Source organism: Talpa occidentalis, unplaced genomic scaffold (assembly GCF_014898055.3).
Source record: "Talpa occidentalis isolate TD23 unplaced genomic scaffold, MPIMG_talOcc4v2.1 talOcc4.2, whole genome shotgun sequence".
NCBI classification, from domain to species: domain Eukaryota; kingdom Metazoa; phylum Chordata; class Mammalia; order Eulipotyphla; family Talpidae; genus Talpa; species Talpa occidentalis.
In genome coordinates, this window is record NW_023602073.1 from 31,453,194 (window position 1) to 31,479,813 (window position 26,620).

At 52.6% G+C, this 26,620-nt stretch overlaps 2 protein-coding genes and 1 pseudogene across 2 annotated transcripts; 2 read left to right on the forward strand and 1 right to left on the reverse strand.

The window, feature by feature from the left end:
- Window positions 1–10,731: 10,731 nt before the first annotated feature.
- Window positions 10,732–11,682, forward strand: LOC119251156 (olfactory receptor 14A16-like; the record flags this gene model as incomplete). Its single annotated transcript, XM_037518610.2, has 1 exon — window positions 10,732–11,682. A coding segment is annotated over one exon (927 nt), but the record flags the coding sequence as incomplete, so codon positions are not given.
- Window positions 11,683–22,149: 10,467 nt separating this feature from the next.
- LOC119251157 (translation initiation factor IF-2-like) lies at window positions 22,150–23,196 on the forward strand. The gene has a single exon (XM_037518611.1). The coding sequence runs from the start codon at window positions 22,150–22,152 to the stop codon at window positions 23,194–23,196; it is 1,047 nt and encodes a 348-aa protein (XP_037374508.1).
- A 91-nt stretch (window positions 23,197–23,287) lies between these two features.
- On the reverse strand, window positions 23,288–26,059 carry LOC119251158 (olfactory receptor 11L1-like; annotated as a pseudogene).
- Window positions 26,060–26,620: the final 561 nt, after the last annotated feature.

Genomic DNA, 26,620 nt, shown 5'->3' on the forward strand with positions numbered 1-26,620 from the left:
AGAATATGCACTGGAGCAAAGAAAGTTTGTTCAATAAATGGTGCTGGGAAAACTGGGTCGCTACATGCAAAAGAATGAAGCTTGACTACTACCTCACACCATGCACAAAAATCAACTCAAAATGGATTAAAGAACTAGATATAAGACCTGAAACCATAAAATATATAGAAGGAAATATAGGTGAAACACTACATGACATGCACCTCAAAGACATCTTTACAGACACATCACCCAAAGCAGTGATAGTGAAGGCAAAGATAAACAGCTGGGACTACATCAAATTAAAGAGCTTCTGCACAGCAAAAGAGACAATAACCAAAACAAAGAGAAACCCCACCGACTGGGAGAACATTTTGCACCAACACTAATGATAAAGGACTGATCACAAAAATCTGCAAAGAGCTGATGAGACTCAACAACAACAAAGAAAATAATCCAGTCAAAAAATGGGCAGAAGAGCTAAAAAGAAACTTCTCTGAAGAGGAAATGCAAATGGCCAACAGGCATATGAAAAAATGTTCAACATCACTTGTAATCAGGAAATGTAAATCAAAACTACAATGAGATACCATCTCACACCAGTGAGAATGGCACATATTAAAAAAAACTAGCAACAACAAATGTTGGCGAGGGTGTGGAGAAAAAGGAACTCTCCTGCACTGCTGGTGGGAGTGCAAACTGGTCCAACCACTATGGAGAACTGTGTGGAGATTTCTTGACCTACTAAAGATAGAGCTTCCATATGATCCAGCAATTCCACTCCTAGGTATTTACCCAAAGGACACAGAAACATCAATTCCAAAGAGCACTTGCCCCCCTATGTTTATAGCAGCACTTTTTACAATAGCTAAGCTTTGGAAACAACCCAAATGCCCAAAAATAGATGACTGGATCAAGAAGATGTGGTACATATACACCATGGACTATTAACTCAGCATTCAAAAAAGATAAACACATGCAATTTGCAGCAACATGGATGGCGCTGGAAGGGATCATGCTCAGCGAAATAAGCCAGAAAGAAAAAGAAAAATACCAGATGGTCTCACTCATAGCGGGAATCTAGAAAACTTAAATAAGGGACCAGGAAAAAGAATAACTATAAGAAAGAAAATATCAAAATCAACAAACAACTATGAACCAGAGACAGTCTTTGGGGGTGGGGGGCTGGGAAAGGAGGGATTGGGGTCAAAATAAGGGGGTTGCAATTGTATGGGGAATATAAAAATAAAATTTTTAAAAAGAGAGAAGTACAAAATCACATGAACATCAGTTGCCTTCCTATGTGCAAAAAATGAATCAGAAGAGAAGAATTTTGAAGGCAATCCTATGTATAATGACAAAATTACCTAGGAGTAACCCTAAAACAGGAAGTGAAGATACACAGAAAATTGTAAGACATTCTTAGAATAAATAGGAAACACAAAAAAGGGAAAGATATGCCCTCCTCATGGACAGGAAGAATCAGGATTACAAAATATCCATCGGACTCAAAGCAATTTACAGATTCATGCAATCCAAATGAAAATTTCAATGGCATTTTCAAACATATGAAACAAACATTACAGAAAAGCATATGGAACTACAAAAGACAACAAACAGCCAAAACAGTCTTGATGAAAACGAGTAAGAAAGGAGGAAGCACACTTTCAGACTTCAAACTGTATGGTAAAGCTCTAATAGTTAACAGCATGGCAGGGGAACTAAAGCAGACACAGACCCCTGGAATATAACAAGGGCCCAGGAAACCACCCTCATCAGGAGGGACAGTGACTCTACGACAGAGGAGCCAGAGCAGGCACTGGAGAGAGAAAGTGGGGAAATGGTGCTGGGAGAAGCAGACAGACACACGCAGCAGAGTGAAGCAGTTCCTGCCCCACCCCCTACAGAAGAGTAAACTCAAAGAGGTAAACGCCTGTTTCCATGTGTGACGTCACCATCGTCACGCAGCAAACCTAAGTATATGACACCACGAGCAGAAACCCTAAAATACTATTTCCTAAAGATTACAAGCAAATTATCCCAACAAAAGGACAATTCTAATGTAAGTGCAGTGACAGGTGCTGGGTTGGAAAAGATCCGCAGGAGACACAATTTCAGAGACGAGTAAAGTTAATCTTCCTGAAGGGCTGGTGACCTCCGTGGTCACTCACTTCTGCTGGACATCCATTGTCTTTCCTCCCCACTCCCCTCCCTTGGCTTCCTCCTGCCTCTCTCCGTGTCCCTTCCCTCCCGCCTCAGGCCTTCCCGCATCTCCCTCATGCCCATCCCCAGGGCCTCTCCATGAAGGGCAACGGTGGGTGACGGGCGACTGTCCAGCTGTCTAGACAGGGACTCAGGGCACGGTTATGACTGATGGTGCCCACCACAGCGGACATGACAGGTGGGGAATGGAACCTGGAAATGAGGATTTGTCTATTCACTTCCATAGAGGCGTGAGCCAGACACAAAATCACAACTACACACCGAGTGTGATAATTACTCCCCGAGAAGCACTGCAGGACGCTCCAATTAACACAGTCAAGTAAACACACACTTTCCCTCTGGAGGAAGATCCCTGAGGGCTGGAATCTGGACAGTGTCCAACACGCGGACACCAGCTCCAGAGCTCAAATAGCCCAGCCCTGAGGCCCTGCTCTGTCCATGAGGCGGCGCAGGACAGGGTGGAACATCCTGTGAGTGCTCAGAGGCGTCCCCAGGAGCCCCGACCATGGAGTGAGAGGCCAGGACGCCCTCTGTCCATGCCATGGAGACAACCTCAGGACACAGATGGACACAGCAGCGGGAACTTTCCCCTGCAATTTGCAGGTATTCGGTTCTTAGGCAGTTTTCAGAATGGAAATCACTCTGACTTGAAAGTTGTTAGAATTCAAGCTTCATTTTAGATGTGAGAAAGTACAATAATTAAAATATTGATTTTGTAAATCATGAAAACTAATAAATTCTGAGGGTGCACAAGTTTCTCAGTGCCCCACTGCCTTATCATGCTGGATGAGTCTCAACGAGAAGAAATATACTCTCCTTTAATTTAAAGGGTTCAAAGGATTGTGGTGCATCGTATAAGTGACAATGAATGCTTCATAACTGGCATTTGAGCATTCAGCACACTGAGTTGTTTTGGGCACTATGTAAAAGCACAACAATTAATGGAATTACATTGTGATGAAGAAATTCCAGGAGAAAGTTAATATAATATTTATTGTCAGAATGTTGTGCCTTTGCCTACATATTATGACAGACCTAAGAGTCAAATAAATTATGTCACTTCTACGCAACATTGTTCACCGTTTCAGGCTCTGGCACTAGAGAGAAGAAGGGTGTGGATGCCTGTCTCTTTACAGACATGGACTTGGGTTTTTTCCCAACTCCACCACTCAGGGGTCGTGACTGATACGGCACAGGAAGAGAATATGTCAGAGCTTCTGTCATCATTACCAATATGTTTCATATCAGTCACAAGATGTCTACATCTTGGACCACCTCATATTCTGATTTATTTTCCTGTTTTTATTAAATTATTAGGAAGATGCCACCAATGTGTTGCAATTATTTTGTTACTATGTGGCCCTGCCTCCCCAGGGCCTGCCCCTCCGTCACCCCACAGAGGGGGGAGAGGATGATATTGGGGAAGAGGAGAGAGGGCAGGGCTGCCCCGTGTCCAGATGTCCCCACTCACACACGGGCCTGGGGTGAGGAACAAACCTGCACCTGGGGGACCCGGGTCCCTGGGACAGGCAGGGACAGCCACACGCACAGACCATCTGGCTCAGCCCCGGAGCGGCCTCCTCCCTGCACAGATGTGCATGAGTCTGAGGGGGACAGAGGGGCCGGGGAGGGACCCGGGGGTGGACGAGCCCATCCTGCAGGAGGGACGTGTGGGTGTGACCCAGGAGGTGACTCTGTGGGAAACATGGTCTCTGGGTCCTCAGATGTGGGGGAGTCAGGTGCAGGGAGATGAGGAGACGAGGGGATGGACCAGGAGTCAGCAGTGAGGCCACAGGGGCAGGAATCTGACAGAGGAGGCGTCAGGACACGCTGCACGGGGACACTGAGCCCAGATCATTCAGTTCCAGGACAGTGTTGGGTCCTGGGGAGCAGGAAATCAGGGACCCGCACACCCCATCTCCCTGCACACCTGTCACTGTGGGGCCTCCCCAGACCAGGTCTGTGCTGGAGGAGCAGGGACAGGGTCTCTGGGGTGGGGAGGGGCTGGGCATGGTCACGTGTCCTCTGGGGCTGTGCCCTGGACAGCCTCTGGGAGGTGTGCTGGGCTGAGATGCTGGGGCCTGGGCAGGAGGGGGAGTCGCGAGCCCGAGAATGACTGGGCACTGGTGGTCTGTCAATTCAGTTCACTGAGAGAACTGATATGCAGGTTTTATCATGGTCATTTAAAATTTTCATTTCTTCACCAATTTATGGACACATGTTTGGACAATACATCAATAGCGCATTCACATGAGATAAAATATGAATTACTCAGATAACAATAAAGCATAAATAGATTGCATGATTATTATGTGTTAATAACCCATTTTGTGTTCAATACTGGAAGACATGACAATGTTTTTTTCCTCTTTTTTATTTATACAGATGACGGCTCCAGGGGGGATGAATCTCACAGCCGTGACAGAATTCGTCCTCCTGGGGTTCCCCACCCAGGGGACCATGGGCTTCCTGCACCCGCTGCTCTTCTCCCTGGTCTACCTGGGTGCCCTGCTTGGGAATGGGCTCATCGTCCTCATCACCACCCTGGACCGGCACCTCCACACCCCCATGTACTTCTTCCTGAGGAGTCTGTCCTTCACGGACCTCTGCCTCATCTCAGCCACGGTCCCCAAGTCCATTGCCAACTCTCTGAGGCACAGCAGCTCCATCTCCTTCCCGGGCTGTGTCCTCCAGGTCTTTGTGCTGGTTTTGTCAGCAGGTGCAGAGCTGACCCTGCTCACGGTGATGAGCCTTGACCGCTATGCTGCCATCTGCCACCCCCTGCACTATGATGTCATCATGAGCAGGGACAGATGTGTGCAGCTGACAGCTGTGTCCTGGCTGTGTGGGGGTCTCTATGCTGTGATGAACACAGCTGGAACCTTCTCCTTGTCCTACTGTGGGTCCAATGTGGTCCACCAGTTCTTCTGTGACATCCCCCAGTTATTGGCTATTTCCTGCTCAGGAAATTTAATGAACAAACTTGTCCCCATTTCATTAGTGTGGTGTGAGTACCTGCTATTTTATTTTCATCGTAATTTCCTATGTCCACATCTTCTCTGCTGTCAGGAAGATCCCATCCACAGAAGGTAAGGCCAAAGTCTACTCCACCTGCCTTCCCCACCTGCTGGTTGTGGTGCTGTTTGTCTGTACTGCATTCTTTGCTTATCTGAAGCCAACCTCAGAGACCCCATCCTTGTCTGACCTGGTCATTTCTATGTTCTACACGGTGATGCCCCCCACCTTTAATCCCGTCATATACAGTCTGAGGAACCAAGCCATGAAGTCGGCGGTGGGGAGACTGATGAAGGGGAGACTCACCAAAATGTAATAGAGAAGATGACTTCATGACTCCATTATGAGACACATATTTTAAAATTTCACATAATACTGGCCTTTATGTTTTTCTAAGTTCATATAATTCCATTGTAAAATTTAAAAATATATGCTCTTTTTTAAAATACATTTACGATGACTTCATATATTCTGCTGCTCATATAGTCTTATTAGCATTGATTGTTCCTCTTTTTAACTTAGTTGCGCTTTGATATTCTCTGTACGATGGAGGTCACTGAGCTTCAGCCACTGCCTGCTGTTCTCCATTCTGTGCTCTGGGCCGAGAGAGGCAATTGTTGGGTTTCATCTCAGTGGTCAGCAGAAGATCTCTCACTGGGGCAGCATCTCCAGTCTCTAAGGCGGCTTCTCCTTTCATGTCACTGACCCTGGTGGTCACGGGTAGGATCAGGGGCCATGGGTAGGACAGAGGCCCCTGTACTTAGACGCCTTCACAGCATAAATTAGGCCTTTGGTCCAAGTTGGAATCTGAGTAGTCACGACCTTATGTGGACAAAGACCCACACACATGACTGGGCAGAGACCCCCCTGGAAGCTCTGGTGTGGGTGCCACTGGCATTTACCATAAACTCACTCAGTGCACGGTGGACACCAGAAATAAGACAGTGGCTGTGAAAGCTATTACTTTCATGTTCAGTATAATTACTAAAAATTTACTAAAATACATTGGGTAGGGTTTTTCAAGAAACAATAAAGGAACTTAGGAAGCTATAATGGTAAAAACAAAATAACAGCTAGTGGACTGAACCGTGTTCTAGTATTTGAAGAGATAGTTGAGGAAGGGCACCTACAACAGCACGCCGCACTTTCCTCATGTGTTTATCCCCATATATTTAATTTCCTAGAATTTCTGGGAATTTGAGGACAATGTCCTTTTGGCCACATTATTATGGGATCTCAGAGTGTTTGTGATTCCACGGGGAGTAGTTCAAACGAGAAAACTCATCAGATTTACATATCATAAATAACACTATCATTTAGTGTAGATGCAAAGACATAAAGAATTTGAAGGAGATTTAAATTTGGAAAGTGAAGTGGCCCCATGATTGTCACTTGCTAACTGGCCTCAGCTCCTCTCTGCTGACTGCATCCACCTTTGCTGTCCCGTCTGTGACGTCAAATATTTGAAAATTTCACACCAGAATATTTCATGATAAAATGTAGCTCCCATTGGATATCAGACATTTAACTCATTCTCAGACATTCACCCTCTGAGGGTGCTAATCAAGCTGACCCTTGCCTTCAGCCCAAGTGAAGCCCATGTGGGCACAATGTCAGTTTGGAGGCAGTCAGGAATGGTTAAAACTGGCAACATCTCCATCTTTCAACATTTGGGTTAACAACGTGCTGCTGTTATTTTAAATCATTGGCATTGTAGTTTTTTCTGATGGTAAATAACTTTCTTAATATTAATTCTTGATACTCTCATAGTTTACTGTCAATAAAATTTATGGGATATCAAGAGAAGAAGGTTATGGGATATAATGAGAATTCAATACACGTATTGAAGGAAGAAGCTGAATCAGACTATTATTAACATATACTGAGACTATTCATTGCCTACAATTTGTCAGTTTTGTGAAACATAATTAAAATTTTAAAATAATAAAACATTAACTGTCTCTAGGTTGTATGCATTTAACATTTAAGCACAATTAAAACTGTTGTAGACAACATAATATACACTAAGAAAACAAGAGATTCCACTGGAAAAATAAAACAATAAGCCACTTCAGTGTGGTTGGAAGCTTAAAAAATCAACATACAAAAATCAATTGCCTTCTTATATGCAAAAATTGAACCAAAAGAGAAGTTAAGAAAACAATCCCACTTATAATCACAAGACTAAGTACCCCAGAGTAGACATAACAAGGAGGTAAAGATACAAGAAAAGAGTAAGGCATTGTCAAAAGAAATAGAAAGTACAGAGAAATGGAAAGAAATTCTCTGCCCTTGGTTTGGAAGAATCAACATTACCAAATGCCCATCTGACCCAAAGCAGTTTACAGATTCAATGTAATGCCAATAAGAACTTCAGTGGCATTCTCCAAGGATATAAAAAAAAAAAAAATTACTGAAATGTAAAAGACCCCGAACACCCAAAACAACACTGACAAAAAGAGGAAGAATGGGGGCAGCTCACTTCCAGACTCCAGTCCATACAATAAAGCTCTAATAAATAAAGCAGCATGGCACTGGGACAAAAACAGACAGACAGGCCACTGGAATATAATGAGGCCCAGGAATCCTCCCTCATCAGGATGGACAGTGACTCTACGACAGAGGAGCCAGAGCAGGCACTGGAGCAGGGAAAGTGGGGAAATGGTGCTGGGAGAAGCAGACAGACACACGCAGCAGAGTGAAGCAGGTCCTGCCCCACACCCTACAGAAGAGTAAACTCAAACAGATAAACACCTGTTACCATGTGTGAGGTCACCATTGTCATGCAGCAAAACTAAGTATATGACACCATGAGCAGAAACCCTAAAATACTATTTCCTAAAGATTAAAAGCAAATTATCCCAACAAAAGGACAATTCTAATGCAAGTGCAGTGACAGTTGCTGTGGTGTAAAAGAACCGCAGGATACAGAATTTCAGAGATGAGTAAAGTTAATCTTCCCAAAGGGCTGGTGACCCCTGTGGTCACTCACTTCTGCTGGACGTCCATTGTCTTTCTGCCACTCCCCTTCCCTTGGCTCCCTCCTGCCTCTCTCCATTTCCCTTCCCTCCCACCTCAGGCCTTCCCGCATCCCCCTCATGCCCATCCCCAGGGCCTCTCCATGAAGGGCACACGGTGGGTGACAGGCGACTGTCCAGCTGTCTAGACAGGGACTCAGGGCACTGTTGTGGCTGATGGTGCCCACCACGGTGGACACGACAGGTGGGGAATGGAACCTGGAAATGAGGATTTGTTTATTCACGTCCATAGAGGCGTGAGCCAGACACAAAATCACATCTACACACCGAGTATGATAATTACTCCCCGAGAAGCACTGCAGGACGCTCCAATTAACACAGTCAAGTAAACACGCACTTTCCCTCTGGAGGAAGGTCCCTGAGGGCTGGAATCTGGACAGTGTCCAACACGCGGGCACCAGCTCCAGAGCTCAAATAGCCCAGCCCTGAGGCCCTGCTCTGTCCATGAGGCGGCAGCAGGACGGGGTGGAACATCCTATGAGTGCTCAGAGGCGTCCCCAGGAGCCCAGACCATGGAGTGAGAGGCCGGAATGCCCTCTGTCCGCGCCACAGGGACAACCTTAGGACACAGATGGACACGGCAGCCGGAACTTTCCTCCCCAATTTGCAAGTATTCAGTTCTTAGGCAGTTTTCAGAATGGAAATCATTCACACTTGAATGTTTTTAGAATGCAAGCTTCATTTTAGATGCAAGGTAATTAAAATACTCATTTTATAAATCATGAAAACTAATAAATTCTGAAGGTGCACAAGTTTCTCAGTGCCCCACTGCCTTATCATGCTACATGAGTCTCAACCAGAGGAAATATACTCTCCTTGAACTTAAAGTGTTCAAAAGATTGACCTGTAGTACCTTTATATATTAGAAGGTTTTGTTGTTTGTGACAATTAATGCTTCATAACTGGCATTTGAGCATTCAGCACCCTGAGTTGTTTGGGGCACTACATAAAAGCACAGCAGTTAATGGAATTACATTGTGATGAAGAAATTCTGGGGGAAATTTAATATAATACTTATTGTTAAAAATCAGAATGTTATGCCTTTTGCCTACATATTATGACAGACCTAAGAGTCAAATATAAATTCTGCAAAGTTTACAGCAACATGGTTGATTATTTCATGTCTCTGGCACTAAAGAGAATTTGGGTGTGGACTCAGTTGGGGTATTTTTCCCCAACTCCACCCCTCAGGGGTCGTCACTGATACTGCACAGGAAGAGAAAATGTCGAGCTTCTGTTATCAATAAATATATATTTCATATCACTCGAAAGATGTCGACATCTTGGATCACCTCATATCCTGATTTATTTCCTTGTTTTTATGATATTATTGGGAAGATTTCTACCAACGTGTTGTAATTGTTTTACATTACTATGTGACCTTAAAAGTCCTGGCCTCCCCAGGGGCTGCCCCTCCGTCACCCCACAGAGGGGGGAGAGGATGAGATTGGGGGGAGGAGAGAGGGCAGGGCTGTCCCATGTCCAGACGTCCCCACTCATGCACAGGCCTGGGGTGAGGAACAAACCTTCACCCGGGGGACCCAGGTCCCTGGGACTGGCAGGGACAGCCACACACACAGACCGTCTGGCTCAGCTCCGGAGCGGCCTCCTCCCTGCACATGTGCATGAGTCTGAGGGGGACAGAGGGGCCGGGGAGGGACCCGGGGTGGATGAGCCCATCCTGCAGGAGGGACATGTGGGTGTAACCCAGGAAGAGACTCTGTGGGAAACGTGGTCTCTGGGTCCTCAGATGCTGCGGGGAGTCAGGTGCAGGGAGATGAAGGAATGAGGGGACGGACCAGGAGTCAGCAGTGAGGCCACAGGGGCAGGACTCTGACAGAGGAGGCGTCAGGACACACTGCACGGGGACGCTGAGCCCAGATCGTTCCGTTCCAGGACAGTGTCGGGTTCCGGGGAGCAGGAAAACAGGGACCCGCACACCCCACCTCCCTGCTCACCCATCACTGTGGGGCCTCCCCAGACCAGGGCTGTGCTGGAGGAGCAGGGACAGGCTCTCTAGGGTGGGGAGGGGCTGGGCATGGTCACGTGTCCTCTGGGACTGTGCCCTGGACAACCTCTGGGAGGTGTGCTGGGCGGAGACACTGGGGCCTGGGCAGGAGGCCAGAGCAGAGGGACTGGAGCAGTAGGGAGGGGCTGTCAGTGGGGTTTGTTGAGAGATATGAGATTTTAATTTATGCAAGATTTGTAGGGGATAATGGAAATATTCAATTTTCACCAATTTTCAGGTCTTCTGTGGAAAAAGTTATAATAATGCACATGAAGTGGAAATAAATGGGCTGAATATTGAAGTTTATGCAGATGATGATTTTTGACTCAGTAGACCTAGAAGGAGTAATTATGTAGAAAATACATTGAATCATTACTCTATTATGATAACACATATGCTCCACGTTGGAAGTTAGACATTTTCTTTCCTTCTCCTTTCCCAGTACAGATGATGTCTCCAGAGGTGACCAATCTCACGGCTGTGACAGAATTCGTCCTCCTGGGGTTCCCCACCCAAGGTCCCATGGGCTTCTTGCACCCGCTGCTCTTCTCCCTGGTCTACCTGTGCGCCCTGCTGGGGAACGGGCTCATCGTCCTCATCACCACCCTGGACCGGCACCTCCACACCCCCATGTACTTCTTCCTGAGGAGTCTGTCCTTCTCGGACCTCTGCCTCATCACAACCACAGTCCCCAAGTCCATTGCCAACTCTCTGAGGCACAGCAGCTCCATCTCGTTCCTGGGCTGTGTTGTCCAGGTCTTCATGATGGTTTTTTCGGCAGGTGCAGAGATGACCCTGCTCACGGTGATGAGCCTTGACCGCTATGCTGCCATCTGCCAACCCCTGCACTATGACGTCATCATGAGCAGGGACAGGTGTGTGCAGCTGACAGCTGTGTCCTGGCTGTGTGGGGGTCTCTATGCTGTGATGAACACAGCTGGAACCTTCTCCTTGTCCTACTGTGGGTCCAACGTTGTCCACCAGTTCTTCTGTGACGTCCCCCAGTTGTTGGCTATTTCCTGCTCAGGAAATCTAATGAACAAACTTGTCCCCATTCTCATTAGTGTGGTGTTGAGTACCTGCTATTTCATTTTCATCGTCATTTCCTATGTCCACATCTTCTCTGCTGTCAAGAAGATCCCATCCACAGAAGGTAAGGCCAAAGTCTACTCCACGTGCCTGCCCCACCTGCTGGTTGTGGTGCTGTTTGTCTCCACTGGATTCTTTGCTTATCTGAAGCCGACCTCAGAGAACCCGTCCATGTCTGACCTGGTCATTTCTATGTTCTACACGATGGTACCCCCCACCTTTAATCCGGTCATATACAGTCTGAGAAACCAAGCCATGAAGTCGGCTGTTGGGAGACTGATGAAGGGAAGACTTACCAAAATGTAATAGAGAAGATGACTTCATGACTCCATTATGAGACACATATTTTAAATTTTCACGTCATTCTCCCCTTTATATTTCTATAGTTACATGTAATTCCATTGTAAAATTAAAGATATATTCTTATTTTTAAATTATATTTAAGATGACTCCATATGCCCCTATAGCTTTAATTGTTTCTCTTGTTAACACTTAGATGTTCTTTGATATTCTGTGGGTACTTGAATTTGAATTCAAGTGTTTGAATTTCTAGCCACTCTTTGTTGTTCTCCATTTCTGTGCTCCCAGCCGATAGGGGCAACGGTTGGGTTTCATCTCAGTCGTCAGCAGAAGTTTTCTCACTGGGGCAGCATCTCCAGTCTTTCTAAGGCAGCTTCCCCTCTAATGTCACTGACCCTCATGGTCACGCGTGGGATCAGGGGACACGGGTAGGATAGAGACCCCTTTAGTTGGTGAGTGAGGCCTTCACAGCATAAATAAGGCCCAAAAATTCATAGTGAATCGAGTAGTCATGACCTTCTGTCGATAAGGACCACACGTGACGTGGTGGAGACCCTCCTGGAAGCTCTGGTGTGGGTGCCTCCGGCATTTACCATAAACACGCCAAGCACAGTGGACACCAGAAATGAGACAGGGACTTGAAAGCTCTTAATTTCAGGTGCAGTATAATCACTAAAAGCTGACAATATATAGTGGGTAGGGTTTTTTAAGAAACAGTAAAGGGGGAGTCTCTGGTGGTACAGTGGGTACAGCACAATGCTGTAAAGCTGTCCACAGCCTCTGCAGCACAGGTTCAGTTCCTGGCCAGCCGGGGAGATACCCACATGGCGCGGCAGACCTCTCCTGCCTCACCCGCTGCTCCCCTCAGCTGTGTATTTAGGTCAATCTGGCTCTCACCCCCCACACCTCTCACACCAGCTCTCACCCCCCACACCTCTGTCCGGTACCCCAACTCTTGTATAAATAAATAAATCTTTTTTAAAAAAAGAAACAATAAAGGAACTTAGGAAACTATAATGGTAAAATCAAAATAATAGCTCGTGGACTGCAGAATATTCTAATATTTCCAGGAAGAGTTGAGGAACGGCACTCACAGCATCACACCACACTTCACACGTGTGATTATCCACATTTATTTAATTACATAGAATGCCTGGGAATTTGAGGACAGTGTCCTTCTGGGCACCTTATTACAGGGATCTCACCCGGAGTGTTTGTGTTTCCATATGGAGTTCTTCAAACAAGAAAACTCATCAGATTTACATATCATGAATGATATTATCATTTAGTGTAGACGTAAAGACATGAAGAATTTGAGGATTTAAATTGGGGAAGTGAAAAGCCCCTGAGTGCACTTGCTGTCTGGTCTCAGCTCTTCTCTGCTGACTGCATCCACCTTTGGTTTCCCGGCGTGATATCCAAGGTTTGAAAATTTCACACCAAAATATTTCAATATAAAATGTAGTCTCAATTGGACATCAAGCCCTTTAACTGTTTCTCAAACAGGTCACCCTCTGAAGGAATCAGGCTGACCTTGCCTTCAGCCCCGAGTCCCGTAGGGCACATGGCAAATTTGGAGGCAGCCAGCAACGGTTAAAAGATGACATCATCTTGATACATAAACATCTGGGTTGACAACTTGCTACTGTTATTTTAAATCATTGGCATTTTTATTTATCTGATGATAAATAACTTTGTTAAAATTAATTCTTGATACTGTCATAGTTTACTGATCAATAAAATTTATGGGGTATGACAATAAAGTTATGAGATATAAGGAGAATTCAATACGTGTATTGAATTAAGAACCTGAATCAGGGTATTATAAACATATGCTGAGACTATCATTGCCTACATTTTGCCACTTGTGTATAAAATAAATAAAAATTTAAATTAATAAAATATTAACTGCCTCAAGATTGTATGAATTTAAACATTTAAGCACATTTTAAACAGTTGTACAACATAATATCCACTAAGAACACTAAAGACTGCACTGAAAACAACAAATTAAGTCAATGAGCCACATCAGTGTAGTTGGAAGCTGACAAAATCAACATGTGAAAATCAATTCCCTTCTATATGCACAAAATGAACTAGAAGAGAAGTTAAGAAAACAAACTCACTTATAATCACGAGACTAAGTACCACGGAGTAGATATAACAAAGGAGGTGAAGATACAAGAAAAGAGAAAGACATTGTCAAAAGAAATAGAAAAGACAGAGAAATATAAAGATATTCCCTACCCTTGGCTTGGAAGAATCAACAATACCAAATGCCCATCTGACCCAAAGCAACTTACAGATTCAACTTAATCCCAGTAAGACCTTCAATGACATTCTCCAAGGATATAAAAAAAATTACTGAAATGTATGTGGAATCATAAAAGGCCCCAAACACCCAAAACACTGACAAAAAGAGGAAGAATGGAGGCAGCTCACTCCAGACTTCAGTCCATACAATAAAGCTCTAATAGCTAAAGCAGCATGGTACTGGGACAAAAACAGACAGAACTCGAATATAATGAGGGCCCAGGAACCCAACCTCATCAGGACAGACAGTGACTCTACGACAGAGGAGCCAGAGCAGGCACTGGAGAGGGAAAGTGGGGAAATGGTGCTGGGAGAAGCAGACAGACACACGCAGCAGAGTGAAGCAGGTCCTGCCCCACACCCTACAGAAGAATAGACTCAAACAGATAAACGCCTCTTTGCAAATGTGTCACTACAGTCATGCAGCAAACCTAAGTACATGACATCATGTGCAGAAACCCTAATATTCTACTCCATTTTGTTAAGGTTAAAAGTAAAATTATTCAAACCTAATGACAGTTCTAATGTAAGTGCAGTGACAGGTGCTGTGGTGGAAAAGAACTGCAGGATACACAATTTCAGAGACGAGTAAAGTTTCTCTTCCCAAAGGGCTGGTGACCCCCGTGGTCACTCACTTCTGCTGGACATCCATTGTCTTTCCTCCCCACTCCCCTCCCTTGTCTCCCTCCTGCCTCTCTCCATTTCCCTTCCCTCCCGCCTCAGGCCTTCCCGCATCCCCCTCACGCCCATCCCCAGGGCCTCTCCATGAAGGCCAACGGTGGGTGATGGGCAACTCTCCAGCTGTCTAGACAGGGACTCAGGGCACTGTCATGACTGATGGTGCCCACCATGGCGGACACGACAGGAGGGGAACGGAACCTGGAAATGAGGATTTGTCTATTCACTTCCATAGAGGCGTGAGCCAGACACAAAATCACATCTACACACCGAGTGTGATAATTACTCCCCAAGAAGTACTGCAGGACGCTCCAATTAACACAGTCAAGTAAACACGCACTTTCCCTCTGGAGGAAGGTCCCTGAGGGCTGGAATCTGGACAGCGTCCAACACACAGACACCAGCTCCAGAGCTCAAATAGCCCAGCCCTGCGGCCCTGCTCTGTCCATGAGGCGGCGCAGGACAGGGTGGAACATCCTGTGAGTGCTCAGAGGCGTCCCCAGGAGCCCAGACCATGGAGTGAGAGGCCGGGACGCCCTCTGTCCTGCCATGGGGACAACCTCAGAACAGAGACTCGACACGGCAGCGGGAACTTCCCCCCAGACTGCAGGTATTCTGTTCTTAAACAGTTTTCAGAATGGAAATCATTCAGATTTGACTGTTTTTAGATTTCAAGCTTCATTTTAGATCTGAGAAAGCACAGTAAATAAAATATTTGTTTTACAAATCATGAAAACTATTAAATTCTGAAGGTGCACAAGTTTCTCAGTGACCCACTGCCTTATCATGCTGGATGAGTCTCTGCGAGAGGAAATATACTCTCCTGGAATTTAAAGTGTTCAAAGGATTGAACAGAACGTTGTGGTGCATCGTATATGTGACAACTAATGCTTCATAACTGGCATTTGAGCATTCAGCACGCTGAGTTGTTCTGGGCACTACATAAAAGACAACAATTAACAGAATTACATTGTGATGAAGAATGTCTCTTTACAGACATGGACTTGGGTTTTTTTCCCAATTCCACCACTCAGGAGTCATAAGTGATATTGCACAGGAAGAGAATATGCCAGAGCTTCTGTCATCATTACCGATATCAGTCCAAAGGTATCTACATCTTGGACCATCTCATTACATGATTTATTTTCCTGTTTTTATTAAATTATTAGGAAGATTCCACCAATGTGTTGTAATTATTTTATGTTACGATGTGACCTTAAAAATCCTGCCTCCCCAGGGCCTTCCCCTCTGTCACCCCACAGAGGTGGGAGAGGATGACATTGGGGGGGGGGAAGTGGAGTGGGCAGGGCTGCCCGTGTCCAGATGTCCACACTCACCCACGGGCCTGGGTGAGGAACAAACCTGCACCCGGGGGACCCGGGTCCCTGGGACTAGCAGGGTCAGCCACATGCACAGACCGTCTGGCTCAGCCCTGGAGCAGCCTCCTCCCTGCACAGATGTGCATGAGTCTGAGGGGGACAGAGGGGCCGGGGAGGGACACGGGGTGGATGAGCCCATCCTTCAGGAGGGATGTGTGGGTGTGACCCAGGAGGACACTCTGCGGGAAATGTGGTCTCTGAGTCCTCAGATGTGGGGGAGTCGGGTACAGGGAGATGAGGAGACAAGGGGACGGACCAGGAGTCAGCAGTGAGGCCACAGGGGTAGGAATCTGACAGAGGAGGCGTCAGGACACGCCGCACGGGGATGCTGAGCTCAGATCATTCAGTTCCAGGACAGTGTCGGTTTCCGGGAAGCAGGAAAACAGAGACCCGCACACCCCATCTCCCTGAACACCTGTCACTGACCAGGGCTGTGCTGGAGGAGCAGGGACAGGGTCTCTGGGGTGGGGGGTACTGGGCATGGTCACGTGTCCTCTGGGACTGTGCCCTGGACAACCTCTGGGAGGTGTGCTGGGCGGAGATGCTGGGGCCTGGGCAGTAGGTGGGAGCAGCAAAAGTGGGGCAGTCGGGAGGTACAGTCAGTCGGATTTGTTGAGAGGTTTGAGACTGTAATTCTTAAAGTTCTGTAGGGTCAATGGAAATCTTCAAGCCTTCACCAATTTTCAGGACATGTTTGGACAGTGTGATAATGTCCCCTTCACATGAGATGGAAATGAAAGTTTGAACACAGCAGCACACGCAGATGAGGATACCAGATGCCATGGGACCTAGAAGGAGTAATTACCTGGTAGATAGACTGAATCATTATCCTATGCTGAAAACCCACTTATGTTCAATATTAGAAGATTTAACAATGTTTTCTTCCTCTTTATTTTTTTTTATACAGATGATGGCTCCGGGGGATGAATCTCACAACTATGAGAGAATTCGTCCTCCTGGGGTTCCCCACACAGGGGACCATGGGCTTCTTGCACATGCTGCTCTTCTCCCTGGTCTACCTGTGCACCCTGCTGGGGAACGGGCTCATCGTCCTCGTCAACACCCTGGACCGGCACCTCCACACCCCCATGTACTTCTTCCTGAGGAGTCTGTCCTTCACAGACCTCTGCCTCATCTCAGCCATGGTCCCCAAGTCCATTGCCAACTCTCTGAGGCAAAGCAGCTCCATCTTGTTCCCATGCTGTGTCCTCCAGGTCTTCATGATGGTTTTTACAACAACCACAGAGTTGCACCTGCTCACGGTGATGAGCCTTGACCGCTATGCAGCCATCTGCCACCCCTGCACTATGACGTCATCATGAGCAGGGACAGGTGTGTGCAGCTGACAGCTGTGTCCTGGCTGGGTGGGGGGTCTCCATGCTGTGATACACACAGCTGGAACCTTCTCCTTGTCCTATGTGGGTCCAACGTGGTCCACCAGTTCTTCTGTGACATCCCCCAGTTAATGGCTATTTCCTGCTCAGGAAATTTAATCAATGAACTTGTCCCCATTCTCACTACTTCGCTGTTGAGTATCTGCTGTTTTATTTTCATCATCATTTCCTATGTCCACATCTTCTCTGCTGTCAGGAAGATTGCATCCAAGGTCTACTCCACGTGCCTTCCCCACCTGCTGGTTGTGGTGCTGTTTTTCTCCACTGGATGCTTTGCTTATCTGAAGCCAACTACAGGAACCCCGTCCATGTCTGACCTGGTCATTTCTATGTTCTACACGGTGGTGACCCCCACCTTTACTCCCATCATATACAGTCTGAGGAGTCTGCTGTGGGGAGACTAATGAAGGGGAGACTCACCAAAATATAATAGGGAAGATGAGTTCATTACTCTTTACAAGACAATTATTTTGAATTTTCACATTATACTACTCTATATTCTTATAATTACAATATATATATTAATAATGTAATAATAAATATTAAATAAAATGAATAATAATATATATATTAAGATAACTTCATATACCCTTAGTTTTAGTTGTTGCTCTTTTTACCTCTTAGGTGCCATGTGATATTCCGTGTATACTGGAGTAACTGAACTTCCAGCCACTCTTTGCTGTCCTCCATTTCTGTAGCTCCCGGCCAAGAGAGGAGATGGTTGGGTTTCATCGCAGTTGTCAGCAGTTGTCAGCAGCAGTTTCATCTATTGTCATCTTAGTTGTCCCTGGGGCAGCATCTCTAGTCTCTAAGGAGGCTTCCCCTCTAATGTCACTGACCCTCGCGGTCACATGTGGGATCAGGGGTCATGGTAGGACAGAGGCCCCTGTACTTAGTGAGTGAAGCCTTCACAGCATAAACAAGGTCTTAGGGTCCAAGTTAGAATCTGAGCAGTTGCGATCCACTGTAGAGAAGGACCCACACACGTGATGTGGTGGAGACCCTCTGGAAGCTCCGGTGTGGGTGCCGCCACATTTACCATAAACACACTCAGCGCTTGGTGGTCAGCAGAAATAAGAAAGTTAAGTTCCTGTGCAGTATAATTACTAAAATATTACAAAAATCATTGGGTGGGAATTTTTGAGAAACAATCTGCTCAAAACAAAACGGTAGCTAGTAGTCCACCTCGTATCTAATATTCCTAGAAATGTGTTAGGGATGCCATCCATGACCTCACACCACACTTCACAGGAGTGTTGTCCCCATTTATTTCATCACCTAGAGTGGGCGGGTGGGAATGGCAGGACAATGCCCTGGCCGGGCAGGTCATCAACAGGAATCTCACAGAGTGTCTGCATTTTTATGAATTCGTTGAATTGAAAAAAGCCGTCAGATTTACGTGCAAAAAGTAACACTATCATTTGGTGTTTTCATAGACATGCAAAGGATTTGAAGAAGATCTCATTTGGGAAGTGAAGTGCCCCGTGGGTGTGGCTGCTGTCTGGCCTCAGCTCCTCTCGGCTGACTGCATCATCCTTTGCTTTCCCATCTGTGATGTTCCATATTTGAAAATTTCACACCAAATATTTCATGATGAAATGCAGTTCCAATTGGATATCAGACATTCAGTCACTCTCAAACACTCACCTGGGAGAGGCTGAGTCAGGTTGACCTTGTGCAGCCCGGGGGGGAGTTCCAGGTGGAACCAGGTAATTCTGGAGACCAGCCAGGGGCAGTAGAAGAGGTGGCAGAATCCTGACCTTTGAACTTCTGGGCTGACAATGGCCTACTGCTCTTTTAAGTGATTGGCCTTTTTATTTTTAGTGCCTATAAGTGACTCTGTTAATATTAATTAATGTTGCTGTTACACTGGTCAATAAACGTTATGGAATATAATGAGAATCCAGTGTGTGCATTGAACAAGAAACTGGATCAGACAATTCTAAACACATACTCTTCACTGCCAACATTTTTGCCAACTTTGTACAACGTAATTAGATATATAAGTTAATAAAACATTAACTGCTCTAAGTTGTATGAATTCAAACATTTAATCACAATTAAAACCGTTGATTTCTGTTTTTTTTTTCTTAATTGGCGTTACTAAATGATTTATCTCACTATTTCTTTTTATCATGGTAACTTGCTGCTAGCACAGTTGTGGGTATTAAATAACATTTTTATAAATTCTCAATGTGCCAGAAGTCGTACATTCCAACTGTTGATCTAGAAGGTCAAGAAATATATTACGAACTTAAATTCACTAGAAAGTATCAAAAGCCAAAAAGGAAGGAAGATAATTATTGACCACAAGAAGATGGACCGCGGGAAGCAGAACTCACCTCCTGTTTTCTCGCGCGCAGGGGCGCGGGTCACTGTGGAGACCCGCTCCGTGGCCCTGGCAGCGCCCGCCACCCGCCCACCAGCTCCGCCCCGCCGGCCCCACCGCTGCCCGAAAGGGGGGTTCCCGGCCCTGCCCCTGGAGGGCCGCCCCTGAGCCCGAGCCGAGCCACTTCCAGGGCTCCCGGCCCTTCCTGGCCCGCGGGAGGGGCAGCTCCGCGGCGGGCAGCGTCCTGGGCTGACCCTGCTGCACCGCGGTTTAGGAAAGGCCCGCACCCCGCGCTCCTCTGCGCGCGCCCCACTTCCCGGACCTTGCTCGCCCGCCCAGGGGCTCAGGCCCCAGAGCCGCCCAGCCGTGCGTCCAGCAGGTGTGGCGCCCCAGCCGGCGTGGACCCGCCATCCCTGGGCGCTGGGCCTGCCCGCGCTCTCGGCCCTTCCAGGGCCCCTAGGGCCCCCATCCCGCCCTCTCGGGGAGCTGACGGCCAGGCAGGAGCCCAGAGGAGGGAGGATGCGCACCAGGTTGCCGACACCCCCGCCATCTGGGTTCCGTGTGGCGCAGGAGCCCGGGGCCACACTGGAGGCAGGGGAGGAGCCTCAGGCCGCCGCACCCGCCAGGCCGGGTACCCAGCGGGAGACGGGTCCGCGTAGACGCCGCCTCCCCGGGTCAGGGCCCGCGCTAGGTTGGGGGCGCAGCGACCCCCGTCCCGTCAGTGAGGGGCGCGGTGGACGCGAGGGATCCCCCGGGACGGGGAGGTGACTACGGTCTTGGGGGGACGGAGTGACCGCGGCCGGGGAGCTCGGCGCTGACCGCAAGGCGGGAGCCGAGCCCGGGCAGCAGCGGGGGCTCCCCGGGACCGTCCCCCAGGGGCCCGCGGGCGGCCGGGCGCGCAGGGCTTGCTCCCCCGCCCCGCTCCCCTCGCCTGGTAAGGCGGCCTTGCCCGTCCCCTGCGCGGGTGGGGTCCGGGGGCTGGGGGGGCGCTGCCGCCCACCAGGCCCGGGTCCGGGCTGGGGACTCCGCGCCCTGCTGGAGCCCCCATGGGACCCGGGACAGCAGCTCGAGCCGGGGACGGAGCAGGTTGGTCTTTCAGGCGCGCCCGGAGCCCTCCTGGTGTCTATGGGCGCCCCTGGGGTCCCCAGGGTCTCCTCCAATCCTGGGGCACAGCTACCCCGGCCGCGCGGAGGGAGCGCAGGGGAGGCGCGCTGGGGACAGCGGAGCGCGGAGCCCCCCCTTTCCAAACCGCCCCTGTGAGGCCCGGGGCTCGTTAGGCGAACTGGGCGCCTCCTCAGCGCCCGCGGCGCGCCCGGGGTCTTCCTGGGCTCCTCCGGGCGACTGGGGGCACCCGTGACGGAGGTGGGGGGGCTGTGGGACTGAGACCCATCGTGGGGCCACGCTCAACTGCGAAACTATGGCCGCGCCCCGCAGGGGAGCCCCAGAGCAGGGCGCGCTGGGGAGGGGGTGATGGGGCGGGCGGGGGTGCGCGCTCGTTGCTCACCCCGCCAGGGCGCCCGGGTGAGGAGCCGCGGAGGAGGCGCTGGCGCGCGCTGCAGACACCAAAGGGGTCCCTCGGCTCCCTGGCAGCCTCTGTCTGTCCCCTGTGGGGACGGTCCCGCCAGGAGCTGGTGGGGAGGGGGGCGGTGAGGGGAACCAGTTAGCAGAAGGGGGTGTGTCCGGTGAGGACCCAACGTGAGGGGTGAACGGGACGCCCCAGAGACTCGTGTCCTCCGCCCGCCGCTTCAGTTCCCAGGCCCAGGCCCCCGCTCCGAGGGGCTCTGGCGCTTCCCGCGCACCACCCCCCCGCGCGCGGGTCACGCGCCCGGAGGACTGGACGCAGGCGGGGTGGGCGCGGCGGGGCCCCTCCGCAGAAGGGGTGGGGGGCTGCAGGGAAAATCAGGAGAAGCAGCGCCAAGGCGGGCGTTAAGGGACGCGCCCCAGAGTCCCCAAGTCCGGCTCCGAGGCGGGGAGCGCCGAGGGCGCGCGGGCCGAGGCTCAGGCGGGCGCGGAGTGGGTCGGCCAGGCGCAGACCCCAGGGGCAGCCGACGCTCCGGCCCCGCCGCCCCGCAGCGGCGCCTCAGCCCATCCGCCCGCTCCGCCCCTCGCTGTCCTGGGGAGTCTCCCCACCGCCACCCCCACCCTCGCCGCTGGCTGCACCCCGGCTCTTGTGCGCATGAATAAATAAATAAATGTCTTTTTCCAAAAACCGCGGGTGCTTCCCGAGGCGCCCCCGCCCCGCAGGTTCGGCTCCTCGGGCCCCTCGGTCCGTCTGCCGCCTGTCCGGCCCGGCCGGCGAGGACCCTCCTCCAGGGCCACAGAGAAGCCCGAGGGGCGGGCGGGCGCGCGTCCGAGCCTCCGAGGACATCCCGGGCCCGCGGCTCGGCCGGGCCGGCTGCAGAGTATGGGGCAGAGCCAGGGGCGCGTCCGCCCGCCCGGGGGTCAGGCCCGGCTCGCCCCGCGGCCCCCGCCGGCGGAGGGGCGTTCCCGGCGGCTCCGGGGTCGGCGCGCACAGGGGGAAGCAGCGCCCCTGGCCACCTGGGCTGCGCCCCCCGCCCCGGCCGCGCGGAGCCGGACCTCGCGGGGGACGGGCTCGGGCGACGGGGCTGGTGTCACAGAACTCCGTGCCCCAAAGAGCGGGGGCGGAGGGCTGCGCCCCGGGCGCCCGGGACGCGGACGGCGGCGCCAGGGCGGGCGCAGGCAGCTCGCCAAGCAGGGCCGCTCGGGACCCGAACCGGGCACCGCGCCCGCAAGTCCTCAGGCCTCGGTGCGGGCTCGGCGGGGGCGCCGGGCGCAGGGACGCCCCTCCGCCGAGGACTCGGGCACCCCGGGCGCCCTTGCCGCGCCCCTCGCCCGACCCGCAGCCCGCGCGGGCGCCTTCGCCTTCGCAGCGTTCCTCGGGACCCACGCGTCTCCCGGCCCCGCAGGGCCCCGTGCGTCCCGGATGCCGCAGGATGGCGCCCCCGGAGCCCCCACGCCCGACCCCCACCCCCCGCCCAGCAGGTCCACGCAGCCGCCCGCCCCGGCCCCGCGCTCAGTCAAGCCCGAGAGGCCCTGGCCCGGCCCCAGGTTAGCTCAGGGGCGCGTCCTGTTCCCGGGAACCCCGAGGATTTCCGAGCCCCAGCGCCCCCCCGACCCGGGGAAGCCCCGCCTCAGCCCGCCGGTCTCTCTTCGGTCCGCAGGGAGCCCCGCCTGCTCCCCATACAGCGGGCGCCAGGGCAGGGGGTCAGGGACAGGCCCACAGCGCTGGCCTGGCAGGCCGCTGACCACCGCTGGGCATCCGCCGGGCGAGGCGGGTCACCCCTCCCGCTACTCCCCGCAAGAGCCTGACCAAGCCCCGCCCCACGCCGGCCCCGGCATCCGGGCAGCGGGGCCAGAGCCGACCGGCGCCTCAGCGCCTTTTTATGCAACCTGTGCTTCCCGGCTTGTGGGCTGGCCCAATCAGGTGTGAGCTACCAGCTGACTGGTCCTGAACGGTCCAATCAGCCTCAGGATTGAAAAACGGTCCAATCAGCTGTGTGGGTGGGGCAGCCTGAGAGCGGCTATAAGCAGGGCTGGCGGCGCCCACATACGGGCGGGGGCCGCGGGGCCGCGGGCCGCGGGGGGTCCCGGGGCAGGCCCCGCCCTTTCTCTGGGGGCCCCGAAGGCGCCCCGGGGCCCGGAGTCTCAGGGTGTCGCCTGCTGCAGGTGTCGCCCCACCACTCACGCAGCTGCGGGCTCCGGTGTCTCTCGCCGAGCGGCCCGCGGCGGCCCCCGTGGCTGGCCGGCGCCCGCGGTGAGCGGCGGGCGGGAAGCGGCGGCCGGGGGCCCTGGCCGGTCCTGGGCGTCCCGCCCCGTGCGCCCTCGCACTGCCCCTTGGCGGGCCCCGGCCTCGGCCTCCCGGCCTCTGGGCGGCGGGTCCGCGCCGGCCCGTCCCCCGCCTCCCTCTCCGCGCTGCCCTGGTCCACGCTCACCCGGCCCGAAGGCCTCGCCCGGGGGGGTCGTGGGGGCGGGCCTGGAGAGGCGGGAGCAGCTCCGCGGCCCGCGCTGGGGCGGGGCCGGGCCGAGCTGGAGGGCGGCGGGCGGACCCGAGCCGGGCGGGGGCGGGGCGCGCCGCGGGCACTGCCGGCCTCCGCTGCAGGCCGGAGACAGACGCCACCGAGGCAGAGACGCCCAGGCCGCCCCGGCCCCCACGCCGGCGGGGACAGGCACCCGGGGAGGGGCAGGGGCAGCCGGTCAGCAGCGGCGGCGTCGACGGCGGGGACGGCAGCTGCACGGGGCGGCCACTCGGGCCACGGAGGCCTGTCCCTCCCCCGCCCCCTCCCGCCCTCCCTTCCCCTCGGTTCCCTCCTCCCCCCCCCCACCCGTCCGTCTCTCGCCTCTGCCCCTTCACCCGCCCCGCCCTCTCCTTCCGCCGTGACTGCTTTTCCTAAGATTCATTCAACACACACCCGGGATCTGAGTCTCTGCAGACCAGTCTGGCGTTTGGAAGCGCCCCTGCGCAGCCTGCCGCGGTCCGCCGGGGCCGACGCCTCTTCCCGCGGCCGCGCTAGCCGCCCGCGGGCGCGGGGCCGGGCGCCGGGACACCCCGCGGGCCCCCAGCGGCTTCTGTCCACGGGCCCACGAGCTCGGGCCGGCCGTGCGCAGGGACGGGACGTGCGGAGCGCGCCACACGGCGGGACCCCGGAGGGCAGAGCGAGGACAGCAGGGCCGGCAGGGGCCGCAGCGAGCCGCGGGGGGCCGGGAGCAGCCCCACCTGCGGCCAGCCCGGGCAGCGCGCCGAGGGCCCGACCGCACTGGGCCGCGCCTGGCCCCGCCGACTGGCCGCACCTGAGCGAGAAGCTGCCCTGCGCTCTGAGGCCGCAGATGCGGCCCCTCCTCGTCATCACTTTCCTCACGGCCTCTTCGAAGTCTTTGTTCCTCAAACAGTAGATGACGGGGTTCGGCAGTGGGGTGACCACGGTGTAGAAGACGGAAATGATCTTGTTGATTTCAGGGGACAGGTGGGCATTGGGGCGCACGTACATGGAGATCGTGGTCCCGGAGTAGACGGTGACCACGGCCAGGTGGGAGCCGCCGTGGAGAAGGTCTTCGCGGGCCGGAGGCGGAGGGGATGCTTACGATGGCGGCCACGATGAAGACGTGGGACACGAGGGTGGGGAGGAGGCACACGCGCAGCCGGCGATGGACAGGGCGAAGATGACCATCTCGGTGAGGCAGACGCGGAGCAGGAGAGCCGCATGGAGGGCAGGTCGCAGAAGAAGTGGTTGATCCGGTTGGGGGCACAGGAGTCCAGCCTGGAGATCATCAGGCAGGGCAGGACCCCGTGCCCACCCCGGTCACCCAGGAGACGGCCACCAGCTTGGCGCAGGTCTGGGGGCATCAGGAGGGGTAGTGCAGGGGCTGCAGACGGCCAGGTAGCGGTCATAGGCCATCGTGGCCAGGAGGAAGCACTCGGTGGCCCGAAAAACACAAAGAAGTAGAGCTGGGCATGCAGGCGGGGAAGGAGATGGCACGGCCCCGGACAGCAGGCCGGCGAGCAGCGGCGGCACGACGGTGGAAGTGTGCCAGACCTCCAGGAAGGACAGGTGCTTGAGGAAAGTGTACATGGGCGTGTGCAGCCACCAGTCATGGCTCGCCACGGCGATGATGACGACGTTCCCCACCACCGTGAGCACATAGATGAACAAAAAGATGGCAAACAGCAGGGACTGCCACTCAAGAAGGTTCTGGAACCCCAGCAGCTGAAACTCAGTGACAGCAGACACATTTGGGGGCTCCATCGCCTGCGGAGGGTAAGAGACCTTGGAAAGCACTGCGGACAAGGCATGAAAATCCTCGGTGCTATCTGGAACATGAGAGACTTTCTTCGAGCACTCCCGTCTCCACGACAGCTTTCTGGAAGAAAGTGCGCGGCTCCTCCTGGCTTTTAGACCACTGTGGTTTCAACCCGTTAGGCGAAAGGGGCGCAAGAGTTGGGGGAGGGCCTCAGCAAGCTCCACTCACCAGGCTCTCTGAGATCTAGAAGTTTCAGGTTCAACACCACAGGTAAGAAGGGGCTCACTGAGCCAAACACAGGAAATACAATTAATAGCCGGGCCTCCCTGGTGGCGCGAGGGTTAAGTCTCAGCACTGTGAAGCTGTCGCCAGCCACTAAGGCATGAGTTCAATCCCCGGCCAGGGAGTGACCCACAGGACGAGGCAGACCTCTTCTGTCTCCCCGCTGCTCCCCTCAGCAGCGTGTTTCAGTAGATCTGCCTGTTCTGCTCCCCACTCTGTCTCTGGTCTCTGGTAAATCCTCTCACCCACCCCCCCAACCTTTGGCCTGTACCCCAGTTCTTGTATGCATAAATAAATAAACCTTTAAAAATTAATAGCTATGTTTTCCTGGTAGGCCCTTTCCTCCCACAGGTGACCCTCATCTGGAAACAGGTCACACCTGGCACGTCTCCCAGCCCTGGGAGACTGTGTTCTGCCCTCAGTGTTTATGGACACCTCCTCCGGGCACTTGAGCATCTGAATGTGTCTGTGTGTGTCTGTGTGGCCAGGGCTGAGCCAGCCTGCATCTCCACTGGTACCTTCTCACCCAGGTGGACCCAGCTTAGTGATCGACTTTGTGTCCAGTCAACAAGTCACCCTCCTTTTTTTCAAGGTCTAGCCTAGTTCTGGATGAAGCCAGCATCTGCCCGCCATCAGGGGCTTCCCTCATCAAGGACTGAGCGTGATGTCACCTCTGTAATGCCCAGGCCCAGGACTCCAGCCGCAGGCCCTTCCACCTCCCTCCCTCTCCCCTAGGACTATTCAGGCGCTTCTCCAAAACCTTCCAAGACTTTTTGTGTAGGAAAGTGATGAAGCTGAAGTACCCGGAGGCCCTCCTTCACCGCCCCCCTCTGTCT

Excerpts from the sequence above, each read along its gene's own strand:
- LOC119251157 (XM_037518611.1), top strand. The coding sequence starts at position 22,150 with ATGGGGCAGAGCCAGGGGCGCGTCCGCCCGCCCGGGGGTCAGGCCCGG.